The 20,282-nt window shown below is 41.9% G+C and overlaps 1 protein-coding gene across 2 annotated transcripts in view; it reads right to left on the bottom strand.

Annotated features, from left to right (window-relative positions):
* LOC118234330 (dysbindin-A-like) overlaps positions 1-14,479 on the bottom strand; it is a 70,021-nt gene extending 55,542 nt beyond the window's left edge. For both annotated transcript variants that reach the window (XM_035430795.1, XM_035430797.1), the window contains exons 1-5: positions 14,268-14,479; positions 13,180-13,209; positions 12,781-12,831; positions 7,908-7,968; positions 1,852-1,984 (exon numbers count right to left, since the gene is read on the bottom strand). In XM_035430795.1, coding sequence (XP_035286686.1) covers positions 1,852-1,984; positions 7,908-7,968; positions 12,781-12,831; positions 13,180-13,209; positions 14,268-14,323 — 331 coding nt within the window. In that variant the 5' untranslated portion in view covers positions 14,324-14,479. The remainder of the gene's footprint in view (positions 1-1,851; positions 1,985-7,907; positions 7,969-12,780; positions 12,832-13,179; positions 13,210-14,267) is intronic.
* Between the last annotated feature and the right edge of the window lie 5,803 nt (positions 14,480-20,282).

The following is a 20,282-nucleotide window of genomic DNA, read 5'->3' as shown; positions in this document are numbered from 1 at the left end:
GCGCAAATTACATCTCTGTTATGATACTACATTCTCATATGATTTATGATGATGATGATGGCAATGATGATAATCACGATGACAAGCTGAGAGGTCGCTATTCATGATTATTCAGCGGCTGTCCATCTCGGATCCCTCACACTGGTGCTCCACAGCCTGGAGGACATCTGGCCTGTCAGCGGGGGACACGCGGGCTCTTCAGGCCGCAAACGAGGCCCAACACCACGGGGTGATTGGCGGCTGGGGGCAGCCCTTTCCGGGCATGTCTAAACCCCGAGGTTCGTTCAACCTTTTTTTTGTTTTTTTTTGATAACCAGGCATACTTCTCCTAAAATTCCAAAAGCTTCTGTATCACATACACAAAAACAGCAAAAAGGGCCATTGCATTAATGTGTGAAATTAGTTCAGAGTGCCGGATTCCAATGTAAGCTTTGATTATTAGAGTTATAAAAAAAAAATACCCAAAATTACAGGACATAAAGACTGCTTTGCAGAGAGCCAAAATATTCACAAACCCCCAGGCCCAGCTGGCTCAGACTATGCGGGTATGCTCCAAACCAACCCACCAGACCGGCCAAGTTTGGCACCAGGCAATTCAGCGCATAACAAGAGGGTCACTTGAGGTTAACCAAACCCTTCCCGTAGAAATAGATCAACTAGAATAGTTCAACTGACTTAGCAGAAGCAGTGACACTTCATCTATTCTGGAAACCACTGTGACAACTACATCCTCAGTGTACACTCACCAAAGAAGTTCTATATACAGTCTACATGCCTCAGAGCTGACTAAGCACTCCTCAGCTAAAGTTAATCCGGAAGACATCAGCAGCTCGGTGTCTGGGAGACATCAGGCTAGGTTCTCTCCCAGGCTAATACCTGTCCAGGGTTTTATAGTCAAACCCCCATTTGACATATTGCTGAACTTGCAGCGTAACCAGTTTTTCTAATAATGTTCATTGGATAAATGACTATGCACTGAACATAACTACTAGGCCTCACTCTGAGTAGCCAAAGAGGCACAGTATTTCAAATAATGTTTTTTTTCCTTACACTTTTTAAAATGAAGTAATTAGAAGTCTCCGGCCCATTTGCCTCGATATATATAGAGGCAAATGAATTGTGTATTCTGTTCAGACACTTTACATGTATAAGGTCTTTGTGCAAGTCTGAAACGGTATGGCCTGCAGGGCTTCTCTGCAAAAGAGGCCCTCTTAGTAGGATATAATATCATGAAAACAAGGATTCTTTGCATTGGTATTGGTTATGTTAAGATCTACATAAGTACTTCCCGGGGTTCTTTTAAGGTGAACTCACGACCTCATAAACATATGGTTTTAGGAGTTATGGAGCTTGATAGCACTGGCAGCAGGGCAAGGTTGGCTGTAAAGTGTTTACTCTTGGTCTACGTCACCCTGTTAAGATAGCATCGCAGAATGTTTTGGCCCCACGTTTTTATTTTTTCCAACCTTTATTTTTCGGATTATTAAATACAGACATTTTCTATATTTAAACACACTGGAGGAGCGGGTGAGACAACCTCCTGCCTGCCAGCATGGGCCTGTGGACTTTCTGGTTAGTTTTAGTTTCGTTCTTAACCCTTACACTGCACACTCCATACTTGCATTCATGCATAAATAGTACTAGGTTAGGATCAGAGAACCTAAGCTTAGCTATACCATACATATGGTTTGGGCAATATAATAGAAATATAATTTCTATGGTAGTAGTAGTCTCAAACCTATGACGACTCGACAACAGAACCCAGAGTCTCTACTAAGTGGCTCGAGAAGGCTTAAGCCATTATCTGCGCCCCTCACCCCTGCCCCCTGGTGGTCAGAGGTTCACACTCACCAATGTGGGAGGTGATGGATGCCAGGTCACTGAGGAAGTTGGGGACCTCTCTGAGCTGTTCCTGGAGCTCTATCAGCACCGCCCTCCTCTTCTCCCAGTGCGCCAAGAGCACCGCCACGTCCCCATCCAACACCTGCAGGAGCACAGTCACACCTGCAATCAGGGCATCCATACAGAGCACCACCATTTCTCCATCCAACACCTACAGGAGCACAGTCACACCTGCAATCAGGGCATCCATACAGAGCACCACCATGTCCCCATCCAACACCTACAGGACCACAGTCACACCTGCAATCAGGGCATCCATACAGAGCACCACCACGTCCCCATCCAACACCTACAGGACCACAGTCACATCTGCAATCAAGGCATCCATACAGAGCACCACCACGTCCCCATCCAACACCTACAGGACCACAGTCACATCTGCAATCAGGGCATCCATACAGAGCACCACCACGTCCCCATCCAACACCTACAGGACCACAGTCACATCTGCAATCAGGGCATCCATACAGAACACCACCACGTCCCCATCCAACACCTACAGGACCACAGTCACATCTGCAATCAGGGCATCCATACAGAGCACCACCACGTCCCCATCCAACACCTACAGGACCACAGTCACATCTGCAATCAAGGCATCCATACAGAGCACCACCACGTCCCCATCCAACACCTACAGGACCACAGTCACATCTGCAATCAGGGCATCCATACAGAGCACCACCACGTCCCCATCCAACACCTACAGGACCACAGTCACATCTGCAATCAGGGCATCCATACAGAGCACCACCACGTCCCCATCCAACACCTACAGGACCACAGTCACATCTGCAATCAGGGCATCCATACAGAGCACCACCACGTCCCCATCCAACACCTACAGGACCACAGTCACATCTGCAATCAGGGCATCCATACAGAGCACCACCACGTCCCCATCCAACACCTACAGGACCACAGTCACATCTGCAATCAGGGCATCCATACAGAGCACCACCACGTCCCCATCCAACACCGACAGGACCACAGTCACATCTGCAATTAGGGCATCTATACAGTGCACCACAAAAATTGCTCTAAGACTTCCCTATAACTAACTTGCATGTATTTCCACCCAGGCCACCCTAAGCCTAACCATCCTGTGCATAAATGCATATGACAAACACGCAAATTTCTAATTACCTCATACTCCATGATCAACACCATCAGATACCTATTTAAACTGAGCTGATCTTCCCAATATTTTTACAATGCAGCTCTAAACAGTGTCCTCTAAAACACAGAAAAAAACACACTACTGTCTTTCTATTTCACAGCAACCGCTTTTATTGACAAGCTGAATACACAGACACAACCACAGTTTATTGAACAGAGTAATTGAAAATGGCTTAGGACAACGGATAGTAACATATCCCGAGAGACATATTTAAAATTTCATTTTAAAGAGAGACAGATTTACTACTAATAACCTCGGCTTCAGGAGTCTTTACAGGAATTAATTAAATTCATAGGCGTAACTTATAAATAGAAAGGCAAACTGAAAAAATTCACAGACTCTAATTACGGTGCAAGAGAGGCTTAGACAGATAGTGTACTCATCAGGTACTAACACTTGCTAATCAGAGAACAAGTAACAGATGGTGCATATGCAGAAATCCAGATGTTTATCTAACTAATATGTTCTGTTTCTGAGTTTCACAATTTCTCTAGAACAGTACAGTATCGTGCATGTTGTTCATATTACTAATGTTGCGGTGGTGAATGAATATAAAACGTACCTAATTCATCTTTTCTTTCACAGTTTAACAGATACCAAACTAAAACCATTTTAAAAATTAAGCCACAGAGTTAATTTCGAGTGCTGTAACTGTGCAGAATAGATAGCACGCTCAAAGTTCATTTTTTGGATTGCACCTATAAACTTCATAGCTTTCTTTTTGGACATTGTCTAAAAACATCACTTGTTTTATTCTACGATTCAGTGCCAAGGTTTTATGCAATTTTACAACTACAAAAGAAAATAAGATATAATTTGTTTCCCAACTGGAAGCTGAAATCCTTTTCCCCTGATACTAGACAATGTAGGAGTCATAATAGATAGAGTAAAAATAATAGACAGTAGAATAAATAGCTTCGTCCACAACTGGAAATTAAGACAATACTTCAAAATATTCAGTTGTAAAAAAAAGAAAATTCAGACCACAGAAATTCCTTATGATTTCATAGATACACCTACTAACAACTTGAATACAGAACAAGGGTAAGGACCATCATACAATAATGAATTGAATGCAACCCCTGACTGACCCCCAAGGATCCCAAAACAATTTGGGTGCACCAGACAATAGGGGAGGGGCTTAACTCAGAAAACCACCAGCGACGAGCCAGATCCACAGTAGAACACCTCAGGCAGAACCCAGCTCCTCCATGTGACTACACACTGGAACCAAACTGAATTTCTTCAACCTCTTTTGTTGACTGAAGGCCTTTGAAGGCAGTACCGCGTACATGACACACTGCTTCTCAATGAACAAATTCCTTTTCTGAATACAACTGACAGACCCAGGGGACAAGCGGTTCATTCCAAAACGAAATAATAAACAAAGGCCGTAGGAGCATGATGCAATCGGCTGTGCGAAAACCAAAAAAATGATATCTCAGAAATGAAACCGTTCTCTTCTTCCCCAGAGGGAAAGAGCACAGGGGTCACCGCACGGCTAACCGATTCCTTCTCTGCGGTTTGCCGCGCGTCCGGAACCGGCGCTGCTTTCAGTCACGCGCATCGCTTTTCCGGTCGCAAAACGCGAGCAGGCCAGCCGAGAAAGACCGCAGCGAAACGAGGCGAAACTGGCGCTCTGACCTCTGAGCCGCGGGCGGGTACGCACCGCAGATGGGGCACGGCTGCCGTGCCCTTGAGCGACGCGCGCGGGGGCAGCTGTAAACACCTACTTCATCAAAACCGAGCTGTGGGGGTAGAATCCACAGGCCACAGATTACGCAACAAACGAATAGAACTCCAACTGGGGGAACTGACTCCCGTTACTCCCTTTGTCAGGCAGAAAAACCGGGCCCTGTAACGTTAGAGTACTTACCACACAATAAGCAGCACCATTATCAAATCAAGGGACGCTAAGTAATGAGATCCATTTCCTGAGGAGAGATACTGTATCTTGTGTGTCCTCCACTGGGCGCTATTGACTATCAGTGACCGTGACCGGCTTGCCATCGATATAACTGATCCTGATGACTATCTCGCTGCGAAATCCTATTCCGCTGCACTGCCCTAAACTACGAACGCAGCACCGGGCCAGCAGCTCGGCATGCAGGACACGCTCACAAGTCGTTGTCTTACGGTACGTGAGCAAACGTGGTGAACATGGCGACGTCCTGCTGTCTCAACGTCAGTTTGAGATGGAGGAACATGTGCGTGCCTGATATATCATCTGAAATTGATATTCTGATCTGGTGCAGGGGAGCCATAAGCTTATAATAGGTCAATGTCTCACTAACACAAGCGTGATATTATCATTAATGTGTTCATTATCTGGTAGCTCTGATAGTAACATTCTTGCCCTGAGCATTTCAATAGAGTCCGGACTGGGATTTTGTGGTAATTACGCCACTTTTAAAAATGTCTTATTAATGCTTTCTCCTGCACATTATACCCAGAGTTAGAAGCGCAGGAACTTGCAGGAATGCACACATTTACACATGCAAACAATGCGATGCAGATGTGATGGAAATATGCAGAGGGGTTTTCCAAGGAAAATAGATGATCTCTTTCTTAATATAGTTCTAAGGAAAAATGGGAGTCAGATGAATCTGTGGCATGATTAAGGCATTTCAGTATAAGCTATGACCACCAGAAGCGGTCTATAAGGAAGCGCTCAGGAGTTTTTCACTGACACAGCAGGTTTGCCAAAATGATTATGCAGGTCATCGCTTTGTGGCTTTAGAGCATCTCATTGGTTGGAGCTGGTAGCGATGCACTGTGAGTGTGCAGAGAGCTGGCTGGATACACTGTACTCAAGTACACACATAAGAGATGACATCCCGATAGTGGAGATGACCTAACCGGGACACCACAAATAGAACAGGTGTGACAGGAACAGAGGGAGGTGTGGACTGAGGCAGTCATGACTGATAGTAACCTCAGTGTCTCTGCCAATAAAAAGCACTGCTGTCCAAATTATAAGGGAACTGCTCAGAAAAAAGAAGGTTGGAATTAACTGGAACGTCAAAATGATAATAATGATGAGCGTTTCCCAGTGGGGTGTTGAGAGATTTACCGACCCCCCCCCCCCCCCCAGCCCCCCGCCTCCACCTCAAACACAACCTCAACCCAAGAACAGGCTGTTTTTCAACAGAATTAAAGAACCCAAACTGTAAACAAACCAGAGTTGCATAAGCCCAGCTGGCCCTTGAGATTCTTTCTAGGACAAAGTCGAATCTTTACAAAGAAAAGCCATCTCAATTCACCATTTAACCCTAAAAGTGTCTAAAAGGTATAAGATCTCAAATATGTGATTAGAATGTTCTTAACTGAACATTCTCATGCTTATGTAGTAACCATTACTGGTAACTGAAAGCCACAGAGTTCTAGAACACTGACTTAAAATTCTGAAAACTTATTCCAAAAAAGCCTACTCTTCAAAGGGTTGAATACAGACACTGATGCAAACAGGCTTTCCCCTTAGTTACTTGTCTTCCCCAGAAAAAAATAAAACAGCATTAAAGTTGTCCTTAGGTCAACAAATATGGTGAGCCATTGTGATTTAAAATGTGTTGCTTGTGTATACTTGTGAGAAACAGTTTAGAAATAAACAGCCTCTAGAAAACAAATGAAGCCTTCAAACCCTTGAACCAAAGTGAAATCACATCATCTTATATTTGTATTATCCCATTCGATTTGGGGAAGAGCTGACGAAGAAAGCTGTAACTTACTGTCAACATGGCCGCCCAAAAAGACTCAACTTCTTATATTTAACTAGTTTACAGCTTACAGTAGGCGATGCACAAAAACTCTAGAACTATAGATGGGGCCAGTGTAATTACAGTGCTTCATTTAAGGCCTTTTATAATTACTTACCCATTAAAAGTAGTTTGCAATCTCAAAGCCTGTTTATTTCCAATTTCCATATCTTTTAATCAGTGTTTTGTTCTCCGTCTGCACTTTCTCAATCTAACATTCTGTTTCCAAACCGGCATTTCTTTTGTATTTCACAGAAAAATGTCCTTGATTTGTCATTGTTAGGCAGACACATCTGTCTTTCTCTGTAACATATTAAAGCTGCTCATCCAGGAGGCATCTGCCCTGCAAGAGCAGTCTTGGGAAGCTGAATATTGTCAAATGCCACATTCACAACAGGATGAATCTGTCACCAACACGTCTTAGATTATATACCAGACAGCAAAACAAGTCTCCCAGTTCTGTACTGTGTACAATCACGCTACAACACTACCCAACCATAGGCACAGTATATGGGCATCAGCAACAAAATTAAGGTGGTTTTTACTAAGTATTGCAGTAGGCCTGGAAAGGCAATAGTGTGGATGAGACTGAAAATCAGTCAGCCCCCAAGTGGTCCTGTTGGTAAAGGCGCTAGCCATAAGCACCGCATACAGCACTCACATTGCACGCTTGAGCCTGGGTTCGAACAGCGGCTCTGTCCCGTCACCTTAGGGGTGGGTTTTAGCCTCCATCGGGTGCCACTGCATTATTATATGGGGCGGCAGTGTAGTATATTGGGTAAAGAGCTGGTCTTGTAACCTAAAGGTTGCAGGTTCGATTCCCAGGTACGGACATTGCCGTTGTACCCTTGAGCAAGGTACTTGACCTGCATTGCTTCAGTATATATCCAGCTGTATAAATGGATGCAATGTAAATGCTATGTAAAAGTTGTGTAATGTCATTTCTTATAAGGCAACCACAGGTCAGTGGCTATCAGTGAAAGATATGCCTCTCCTCTGGTTGGCGTTGGTGTATTTTTGCGGTACTGTTGAAACATGCTCTGCAGCCGAGCGGTGAAAAACACACCCACCTCCGCGGCTCTAGCGCACTCGCTCCCTCCTTCGTGCAGGGCCACCCACATGTCTTCATACCTGCAATGCACAACAGGAACGTGTCACTCCAAGCCCGTCGCAAACGAACACGTTCACTAGTTTTAGTTTCGACACGTCTGCACAGAACAGTGAAGCATGACCGAAGGATTCAAGAAGATTATAAACCAGAAAGGAAACTATGCATGGTTTTCACAAGGCAGATTTTTTACTTATGAAAGATAATCAAAAATATATCATGGGCATGGTAGGCTATATGTAGAACTTCTGCAGATCTGCTGTGTTTCATTCACTTTTGCTGGCCGGTTGTTTTTTTAAATTAGTCTCCCGACTGCAGTAAAATTCCTTGCTTTTCAGATGACACATCCTCTAAATTCAGCACAGTATTGGAGCGATTTCTGAAATTCATACAGTGGAAATAATGACATAGAACTTTCTCCTCAAATATTCAGTAAAAAAAGACACTAATTGACTCATACAGACTGTCCAGGAGGGATTGATGTTTGAAGTTCTATTATGTCATTATTAAATATCTTTCAACATTCTATTGAATGTAGCTACATTAAAAAATATCATTTAGACTGCAACAAAATAACAAAAATAGGTGGAAACAGGGTTTTATGTCACTTAAAGTCAAAGCAGCCAAAGAATCTTCTGTCTGCCAAGGCTTATTCTGCTAATTAATCCACTTCAGTCTGTTATCTCTGCTCATACTTCAACACTGTCAAATAATATGCTACATTCTTTCACTCTGCCCTGCTCCGCACGCTTCAGATAATTCTCTGTCTATGCCACCTGGAAACTCTTGGTTAGCATAAAAACACATTTGCGAGAGGTTTCCTTTGCAAGATGCATACAAGTAGGCAATCCATTAATTTTGAAGAGCAGGAAATCCACACTATTGACAGACAGAGATTGCAGTTGTTCTGCCCCATTAGGAACAATACACAAATCATTTACTTAAGCGCTCTAAAGACCACATGATGCAGCTTAGGACTGAACAGAACCGCACCCCCACCACCCAACAGTACAGTACATTCCAGGGGCTCCTGAGTGCAATGCTCAGCCTTCAGCTTAGGCACTTGTGCAGTGCAGTGATGTAGCCAGTGGTCCAGTGCTCCTTGTGCTAGCACTGACTGTTAGCTCTGTGGGAGTCTTACAGAGCCCTCCAAAATCATTCACGCCCTTGATAAAGATAAGCATAGAATGTTGTATAAAATAAACAATACAGGCTATTACCTATATTGTATACTCAAAATGTACTGTACGTGTAAAATTCTATGTGCTTATTTGTTAAAAGATATTTTGTAAGACAAGTCATATTTTTCCAAAAAGATCTGACGTTTATTCACACCCCCAAATAATCATTTTAAACAAAATCCAAACAGACATCTGCTAGTTTTTTTAAACATTAATCTCAATCTTATTGTGGCCCCAAATGGCTTCCCGTCTCACAGGGGTACCTGAAAAATGGCTGTCCATGGATCTATACTCATTTAGACGCATTTGCCACATACGCTTTTCAAATGGATTCCTGTGTATTCTAATCTGTATCTAAATGGTTGATCTATACTCCACGCATGAGCTGTGAGGGTGAAAGGTAGGACTAATAAATTAACTGAGCGTATAACCTGATCGATGCGAGACGCCGGAATTAAGCCGGAACACGGAATGGAAGACTGTGGCCCCCAGGGCTCAACATCACCGTTTGAATTGATCAGTCCAAATTACAGAGAGGTCTCATGTTTACAGCGCGTCTGAACCCAGTCAGCCAGAGAGGCAAACAGGGCCCCGATGTCTGCTGTCAGGTTAAGGACACTCACGAGTGTTTCTGTCTTACGGGAGCTATTCTAATAACATATTCATAATGAGACTATTACAACACACAGAAAATTCATAAAGTAAATGATCACACAGTCAAAAAGGCTTAGTCTCAAAAGTGGGGGCTGCGTAGAAGATGTCTGGACGCTCACAACTCCACAACTCCACATCCCCGCGTCTGCACAATTCTACATCCCCACATACCCAAAACTCCACATCCCTGCATCCCCAACTCCCCACTCTACATCCCCATGTCCCCACAACATACTCCATGACTCCACAACTGTTTCTTAAAGGCTTCTGAAGTATCAATTTTGTACTCATGTAGGTATTGTGTTTTATTACAGCCTTGTGAACATCAAATTGTCTTTACCCAAAGGTTGTCGGATCTACCTAGAAATGGATCATTGGGTAACTGCAAGGTCAGAGTAAGCATCACCCTGTAGGTGATCCCTGTAGGTTCCAAAAACAGTGACAAAAATTATATACCCTTGTTAACATTATTTTCCTAATGTTATCCAGAATCATTTCCATCTCTCCCAGATCCCTGTGTCAGAGATGTACATTTCAAACACACTTTCCGCACACGGCAAGCAACCAAATAACCAGAGGATAACCCTACCAATTTAAGACTCAACACCGTGGGCGCTGCTATACTCAAGAGCAAGAATTCCAGCAGGCTCTGGCAGCCAATGTCAGTACTGATACATTGTGTGATACATCACAGCACTTTCACAGAACCCACCACTCAACAGCCACCTGCTCCAGGCATGTTAAAGGTACGTGACATTTGATTATGAGGCCGCGAACATACAGCTTTACCAACCATTTCTTTTATCGCCAAAAGCCGTTTTTGCACATTTTGGCACAGATAAGGTTGTTTTCTAATAATCTACAGCAACTGACTTTATTAATTAATATGCCCGACAGCTCATGCTTCAGCCATAGAAAAGGCCTAAAAACCACTTAATAAAAGGGCAGGATTTAGAACAGAGGAACGCGAGACTCGGGCAGGTGTGAAAACACCAGGGCGAACAGGTCTGGACGTGTGAGGACACGCCCGCGCGCGGAGCGGGCATGAACAGGCAGCGGCAGTCCAAGGGCGAGAGGAGGCCGGCCCGGCGGGGCCCTGCATACAGAGAGGCTGGGGACGGCGGGAAACAGGTCGCGACAAGAACGGCCAGCGCCAGACATGTCCCGGCATTCCTTCGAGCGCAGGTGGCCGGGCGACGCCCGTCGCCTGACGGATTCGGGCAGGCGGGGACATGTCAGGGCAGCACCCCACGAGCCGGAACACGCACTCCGCAGCCGCGATTTCACACAGGCTACTGTTAGCGGCTCAGAACAAGGGGTGGGTTCTAAAAAACAAAACACAAATACAGAGCTTAAAGGGGACGTGAAGCACTCTGTAATATGACTCCGGTTAATTTGCTCTTTACCCTAGACAAGATATGTCCCTGCATTCAAATCTGATATTGACCCGTATTTACTAGAAAAATAAATATATAAATCTAGATATTATATAAACGTAATACAGCATTTTCTATTTGATGCTAAGTAAGTAGTCATCATGTAGTGATTCAAAATTCTTGCATCCACAAAGTCATGTTATATCTCGGCTGCAAATTAAAACAAGACAGCATCTGTTGTTGGCCAGGGTGCTAATAGCTCCCACAAGACCAATTACAGTTCAGTATGTGGCAACCCCCATGTGAATAGACTGAAAGAGAGTGGGTATGTAACACCACAGATACCCAAATGACACAAAAGCAATACATCTGATCCTTTGTGTTTCCCAGCATAACTTTTGACTTTAAATATTTCTAGAAATGACTTTAACAGTCTTTTTCTTTTGGCTTGACTGACCACCACAATTCTAAATGTTGGACCAGTTTCTCTAAACCAAGATAAACCAAGCTAAGCAAAGATTAAAAAAATAATAATAATAACCCACACATTTGGGGCCACTGGTATTAAACATCACATGCGAAGCTACGAACTTACTGTTACTTTAGATACCGATTCGTTTAAATACTTTCTAGTGACTAAGACTCATAAAAAGAATGTAAACAAAGCTGCTGTTTAGCACCTTTGAAACACTGCAAGTTTATCCATTTCTCACACCGGTGGTAACTGAAAGGCTAAAGCATGTTTGATTATGAGCAGACTAGGGATGCATGGTACGGAATGGGCTGTTTACTTACTCTGCTTATTTTATTATTAAGCAGAGAGCATTGAGCCTAATAATTTTTTATTAAAAAAAATAAATAAGGGGTTCAGATTATCATGATTAGGCTACTTTTTAGGGTATCAGAATCTGGCTGATATTGATAAATTTGTTTTAAGCTTTTGTAGGCTGAAACCAATACCTGATATCCCTGTGTATGCCTATAGTAGACCTGACTACTCAAATGCTCTTTTTACTGGTCAGAACAACAACAACAACAAAACATTGATCAGCTGCAACTTCAGAATGACATGGCACATGGTTTATGAAAAAAAAAATAAAAAGAATTACTGTAATTGCACTGATAACCAGTGAGTAGTAGAATAGCACTGTTTTACTTGCTTTTAAAGCATGAAATGGCTTAATAACAGAATATATCCCTGACCTTTCAGTAAACTTCCTTCCCCAATGTTCCCTCAATATCTGCAAAAGCTGTTTTTCTTGATATTCCAAAAGTGCATTCCAACAGAAGAGGAGAGGCTTCCTTAGTTTTTATATATGTTAACAGTGCAATGCCCCATTCATCAAGCAGATCAGACACACGTCACACCACAGTCAAAAAAATCATACTCGAGTATGATTGCCTTTAATGGATTTTTATGTTTATCTTATTTCCAAGTCCACACGTTCCTGTGCTATTTGTCAGCGTTCCACTTTTTATTGTATCACTTTGTATTGTATCGTTGTATCAAAATGCTAAAGTTCAAGGATGTATTGATCTATTAAGTATTTATAATCATCTTTATAATTAGGCCCTTTTTCTGGGATTTACAAAGTCCCCGGGTAAATTTTTTTAATGACCTTACCGGTTGAGAATCTCCCCACCTGCAGAGAACTCTGGGAGAGTGCCATCTCTCCTGTGGTAAAGCAACATTGGATACACAAGAGTACAGACAGGCTTGAAATGGAATGGAATGAGGATGCAACGTTATCATATTAAAACCATCAAAATGTCTAATGTCTCTAATGTCTAAGGTACACTAAGGAGAGCTAATGCATTTCTGAATTCCATTCCAGGTTCTGCTTTTCATTGTTTAATTTCCACAGGTATTTTCCTAATAATGTTATAAGATCAGAAATGTGTATATTTAGCTAAAGTTCTTGAGGTCAATAAAGGAATTAAAGAGTGTTTGGGTGTACAGCTAATTAACAAATGAAGAGGGGGAATAAGATGGAATTTGTCTGGTGAAAGCCAAATAACCTACCTCTTTGATTTGTTGCTCAGAGTTTTCATCCTGAAAGGGCCAAAATAATGCAAAGCATGAATTAAAAACATAATGCTCGTAAGAAAATTTTAGCTAGGTTAAGTGTTCCTGTTAAAGTTACAGCATAATTCCAAAAACTTTCATTGCCCGGGTCCCGAAACTGGTTTCAACTTAATCTAAAGAGGTCATGTTGGGGCTCTGGAAAAAGATATTTCTAAAATGTATTAATTAAAAGCGTTGTGTTTATTTATGTATTTATTTATGATTTTATATCATTGGATTGAAAAAAAATACCAGTATCAATAAACTTGCCGTTTAAATTATCGTTTTTGTTGGATTTCATGCCATTTAAGGTCCTTCAGAGTCAATGCCTAAACATATTTTATAAAAACAACGAAAATAACGTCATGTAAAAAGTAGGCGTTTCAGTTTCAGTTTGGCAAACTGTTAACTCCGGGATGCTGTAACTGAACAACATGTCAAACTAAAATAGGCCACTAAAACTTAAAAAAAAATTCCATATGACCTTATTTTCTGTTTACAACTAAATTCGTTGTACTCTTCTCGGAGTTAAAGGGAACTCTAGCAAATGATAGCTATCTGAACAGGATACTGTCTTTGTAACCACTAGCTGGTGGCCCGATTAATTGTGTGGGTGTGACTTTCCTGAAACCACATGACAGTCAGCTGAATGTCAAGGAATATGTACAAAGGTCGTTTCCATGATTTTAGCCCAGTCGCACCTGATACTATTCATAAACGACAATTCCTTAACAAAATTTCGGTATGTGATGTAACCACCGAAATAATATTTAACAGAAATACAGACCAGCGCGAATCTAGCATTTAAATAACATGTCCCGGCAGTTTTTAGAACAAGTTGTCACTGTCAACAAAAATCGCATCACCAGTAGTGAGATCATTCCACAGTTAACCAAATAGCTGCCATTTGGGCTGCGATCATATTAGACTATCTTTCGCAATGCATAACGAGAAAAAAAAAAGTCTCAATTCTGTTAACGTTAGCAAGCTCGCTAACAAACGTACGGATTAGTAAAGCCCGGCTAATTGCGAAACAAAATACAAACCCAGTTGAAAAGTCTTGCTGCACCGTATGCAGTCTTTCTCTGAAATTCTCAAACATTTCCGTATTTTATTTATTCGTGTCACGTATATAGTATATATGAAACAGTTATTCTATACTGATTTATTCCGTCTTTGGCGACCGGTCCCCAGGCAGCTCCTTTTCAATACTCTCTGGTGGACGTTGTGCCTTGCTGTAAGTGTTCAGCCCTTTCAAGCCGAGCTCAATTCCGCGCTCAGTGTCAGCAGTCAGCATCAGTTCACTTCCTGCTTCCTTCGCGTGTTTACCATTTTCTGTGATTTGTGCGTTGTTTCTGTCCCAAAATGATATATATTTGAAAAAATATTCCTGCGTATCACATTGGCCTAATTATGACCGTCAAAAACACGACGGTGGCCATTGTGTGCTATGGATGATATCCTTCTTTGGAAGAGATCATATTTTCGTGATCTGAGGTGAAAATTACTTAAACTGTTCTGCTACTCAGTTCATTTGCCATTGCAGAAGTAAACCAAATGTTTTCTCTGGCTGAAATTTGAAATGCTGTTTTTAATAGCCTACAGCCCAAACCTTAATGACAGCTTACAATTAGAGGCCAGTTCCCCTGTCAGGAACATTTTATTATATGATGATATTTGTTCTACAGATCAATATGGCGCTCCCATTGACAGATTTCAGCACTAACACATGATATTTTTACAATAGCCAAAACTTCCAATCACATAATAGACAAATAGCCTATATCCTAGCCCAATTGACGGAATATAACTAATTGTTTAATCTATGTTAAAAAGATGTGGACTAGAAATGTTCACATTTAAATTTTCTGAACAAACGTAGGCTTAGTTTTTGACTATCTGAATAAGCACTTCAGTCAGTGACAACTTCCATCACTTGCCCTTTGTTCCCCCCCTAACAGGCAAGATTAAATAGGCCACATGTAATTACAGCAGCAAGTCATCATAGGAACAGTATTACAGAGCAGTCATCACAATGTTAAGAGGCTTCCTGCAAAACCTGGCACTCAAAAGTACAAAGCATAAGTGTACCCTGATAACAATTCAGAGTGAACAGGAAATATGCTTACAGGGGAAGCATATCATTTTAGTCATTTAACAATTTAATACATCCTGAGAACTACAAATTAGCTTAGCATTCAAAGTGACTTCCTAAAACACTCATCAGTTCAAAAAAAACTCAGACTGACTATTTCATTTGAATTTATGCATTATTTTCTGACTTAATCTCGGGATTTATTTAATACATTTTATGCATTATGCATCACATTAATACATGAACAGTGGTTCAGCAAAGCAATTTGCCAACAAGTAGACGCATTTAAACTCCCACACATAATGCAACATAATTCATGGACTGATTAAGCTTAATGGGAATATAGATGACAGTTCCAGATTACATAAGGCAAGCCCGGGGCTGTTCTCTTCAAGCGTGTCAAAATTGTACTATTAAAGTTTCTGAGAAGTCTCCAAGTACTTGCAAATTATTTCTAGAGAGTGCTTAGTTGAACATACCAGACAGACACCAAATCTATTACAGTGCATTTCTAAATGCTTAATGCAATACAATACTACCATGGTTTTATTTTCAAAAAAAGCCTTCTTCGTGGACAATGGACGACAAAAATATTTGGGTTCTCTTCCTCTTCCTCTTGCTGTTGAATTGTCTTTATCATTGAGAAGCGCACGGTGCAGGCAAGGCCGGCCGGTGACACGCACACAGGGTGATGTCAGAGAGGAACTCACGCTCTGTTTGCGGTCTGCAGCTCCGAGTACTTCCTGCTCTCACCCTTGAAGCGCACCTTGAGTAGCTCATCAGCCCCGACCTCGCGCTGCGCCGCTGCCAGCTGTGCGGGGCGATGCGGCGGCTGCCCCCCCCCCCCCCGGCTCGGGCGCCAATGAATCATTCAGACTGCGGCGAGCGCCCCGAGCCCCTTTGTGTGCTGTGTTTACCGAGCCCTGATTAAAGCATCTGGCAACCGGAGCTCTGAACCTCACTTGCCCTCCCGTTACTCATTTGCAAGCGATTCCGTTCGGCCTGCCAGGAGAAATCCGCGTCACTCTCCACAGCATCCTTCTCCGGTACCTGGGATGCTTTAGCCACTACAGCCTGCAAGCTCATGTAGACTGGCGTACCAACAACAGCAGTGCACTTATTTATTTCATGGGAACAAATTTTGCAGTTCTACAAAGAGTGCGACCAGACGTTTCCATCCTTCTCTGGTACCTGGGATGATATAGCCACTGCCTACAAGCTCATGTAGACCAGCATACCAAAAACAGCAGTGCACGTATTTATTTTATGGGAACAAATTCAATTTCCATTCCGACACGCTGTTGGTTTCAATGCAGTTTTCGGATTTTCTCTCTCTTTAAGCTGTACGCATCTTCATGAATATACACGAACTCACAGCGTACCTACAGTGCACATGTTTGCGCAATACCCCTGTGTAATATGTCTAACATTTAATTCCAGGTTGACAATGCATCATTTACAATGCCTGAGATTTAGTGACTCAATTTGCTCAGAGTTCCCTTCTGTGAAGCGCAGCCTTTTGTCATGATGAAAAGATAAACGAGACGTCTTATCAGCAGCAGGGAAGACCTATTGCACTCTCTGGTTCACTCCCGCTGTGTTCCACGGGTTATTATTATGGGCAAGCCTGACACTCATAATCATAATCTATAACTCAAAGTGTTATGCAGCAATATGCATCTGTTCTCTCAGCTGAAATTGAACACTTCAATGGTCCACATTATGTTTGTATATTAAAACCCCTCTGTCTTCTACAAGCACCACATCAGTGTTTACCATCCATTTTATTTCCAAATACTTGTCTGTGTAAACATGTTTTACGCATTGACTCTTAATTAAATGAACTCAGATGAGTTTTTCTGTACTGTGTACTTCAAATGTAGATTCAATTGCTTTCAAGCCTGTATTTGAGCCCTTGTGCCCTTATCCAGAGCAACTTACAATATAGGAGAAACAGAAAAGCATTGACTTAATTAATATGAACAATAATACCAGACCTGGCTAAACAAGACCAGGTCAAAACATAGTATATGACTGGACCGGCCGACTAATGGTGTAACGTCATAACTCGGCCGACCAATGGTGTAACTTCATCACTCAGTCAGTCAGTCACTCACAGACATTTGCATTTATAGGGCTGGCCCCGCTGTTGCGGTCCAGCCAAAAACATTCCTAGAGCAGTGAGTAAAGATGCAACATCACTAATGCACCTGCACAAGTTAACTGTGCTACTCAAGGACCAGAGTAGAAATGCATACATGGTACATCCATAACAAAACATATAACCTAAAACCATAAAAATACCATATTCTAAATTTGTACAAAAGGAGAGAATGCTATTTGGTGGGGATGGAAGAGGAGATGATGATGCAAGCAAAAGAGGCGGGTCTTTAGTTTGCATTGGATGATAGCCAATCATTCTGCATCCCTGACCCCTTCGGGAAGTCTGTTCCACCACAGTGGGGCCAGTACAGACAGGAACTACGATCACAACAGGAAGGGCGATCCAGTCACCTCAAGGTTGCGGAATGGAGAATTGACTAAAATAACTGAACAGTGACATAAATAGATGCTTGAATGACTGAATAATTATGCTGCATAAGCCTAGTGTATTATGTGAAAGACAACTGAACAACAGGTGAGCCTACTGGTTCTGCAACTTATGATAAATTGCGTGTCAACACTCTATCTCATCCATATGCTCTTATTTATTTACTGACTGTATGTATGTTCATTGTTACCTTAATCAACCCATTCTCCAGTAAGGCTGTCACAGTTCAACCAGGCACACTGAGACATATTAGCTTGTGAAATTGTATTATGTCAGCGTGCTATAGCAGAGACACAGAGATGCTCCCTAATTTACTGGCCATCTTTCGCCTGGAGTGATGGTTGCAGTCTCGGGAACTTGATCGTTTTCACCAAAAGTCCTGTAGAGAGATAAATCTTCTTTAATAATTCTGACATCTAGGTGAACATTTTTTTTGGTCTGTAGCATCGCACTTTCATTCTCACTTCTGATCTACCCCAAATAAAATAACGTGTTTGGTAGCGACAGATTGGTGAGACAGCTCTCTGTGCTCTGCATGAAAAACCGGTGGCGCTGCCTATGGCACTTTGTTTCCTGTCTATTTCCATGACAGTTCCCTCTAAGTATGTTTTCTTTCTGCTGCACTGAAAGTACTCCCTGACTTGTAGAAAACAGCACACGTCATTTTTCAGATTTGATTCCGGAGGGTGAAAGGTGGAATAACTTCCTGAACACCATCCTGTCAAACATTCCCTGCCAGATACAAACTGTAGCTGAAAGCACTGCAGAGCTGAACTCCACCATTCGAATTCCTCTTCCTCGATACAAACAGTTCATCTGGAAATATTACTGAGCTGAACACATGATAGGTCCACAGTATCCATGTACGTCATATTTTTATCACCCTGAATATGTTCCTCTTTATGAAAGTAAGCAGAGAATTTGCTGTATTAATTCCAAGTCTGAGCCTGAAGCCAAGGACACACTGTGTGTTCGGTGATGATGAACAGGAACGCCTTGTAGCATAACAGGGACATTATGAACCAAAAAGAGAAACACAACCCTCTAAAATACATGGCTGACTCCTTCGCAGGCACATGTATTTATATGACGAAAATACAAAATATATGGGAGATAAATGTGAGGAGATTCCTTGAATAGGATCCAAAAACAATTATTTATTTCAAATGTCCTTGTAAGTCTTTAAGACATGAAGATACAGGCATATTTCATACCAATGAAGTGAGAGACATTGTGCTGTGCAGTTAAATCAAGGTTACATATTATTTTATATTATGCGCTTGGGAGTCAATGCTCTTCATTAAATTTCCATAATGAATGGAAGTGAACTTTTAAAAGACATTTTCATTTGATATTAGGGCTTATTTTCATACTTTTTACATAGCAGACCATTTGATTCAGAGAAATCTACAACAACAAAAATCTACAAATCTGCAAAACATAAACATATCCAACTATGCAGGCTTTCTTTTTGAAATTCCGATAAAGTGCCTTGCTAATACTAGAAACAAATTGATACCAAGAGCCATGCCTATGATCTTTGAGCTAAGACCAGTATATAACTGGACTGGTATGCTTATTCCAAAGCCACAGCTCAAAACATTTCCAAAATTTGTTATTCCTTCACCATGTGTGCCTCAACATCTTAGGTCTGAGGCATGTTTAAGCATCACTACAGCTATTTCCATTGTATCATCATACAGCACACCAACTGGGTAGTCCTGTCAGCCACATTAGTTGGCAAGGTTGCATGTCAGAGGCCTGTTGGATGTGATTTAGGCCTTTGACATGCAATCTTGCCAGTTAATTAGCAGTGACAAGACTATGGTTTTTGGACAATTAACTTTAATCAAACAATGTACAAAAATATGAGTATTCCAGTCTACTAACAAATAATGGCTGTGGTTGTTAGCAAAATAAAAGCTGATAATGACATTGTATTAAGTCACAGTTGAGTAAGCAAATCCTTATTCAGATATATTTTTAAATAACTAGTTTGCTGCTTAAATCAAACAAACAAAAATTGCCCGTGTTTTCAGCAAACTATGCGGCCTGCTGCTAAAATGGGCAGTACTCAAGACCAAGTCACGCATGATCTGGACTGCGTTCTTACATTTAAAAACAAAACCTATGACCTGTATATATTATGTAATCAGTACCAAAGGTTAAAAAATACCAGGCTGGACTATTTTAGAGAGCTAGCTCAGAGGAGAGGCATATCGCTCGCTGATGATGACTGATAGCTTATGAGTGCTTGGCATGATGTTGGCAGAATCTAATGTAGCAGCAACCTAAAAAAAAAACCCTGGGCTACTTACCCCGGTCTCACCCCTGGCCAAATGAGTCCCACTGCTGATGATTCCTTTTCCCAGTCAGATGATGACACAGCTAGCGCACTGCCCTTTTTTTGTATAA

This window comes from Anguilla anguilla, chromosome 8, assembly GCF_013347855.1.
Source record: "Anguilla anguilla isolate fAngAng1 chromosome 8, fAngAng1.pri, whole genome shotgun sequence".
Taxonomy (NCBI): domain Eukaryota; kingdom Metazoa; phylum Chordata; class Actinopteri; order Anguilliformes; family Anguillidae; genus Anguilla; species Anguilla anguilla.
Note: the sequence above shows the minus strand (reverse complement) of the source record. Positions and strands in the feature narration are given on the sequence as shown.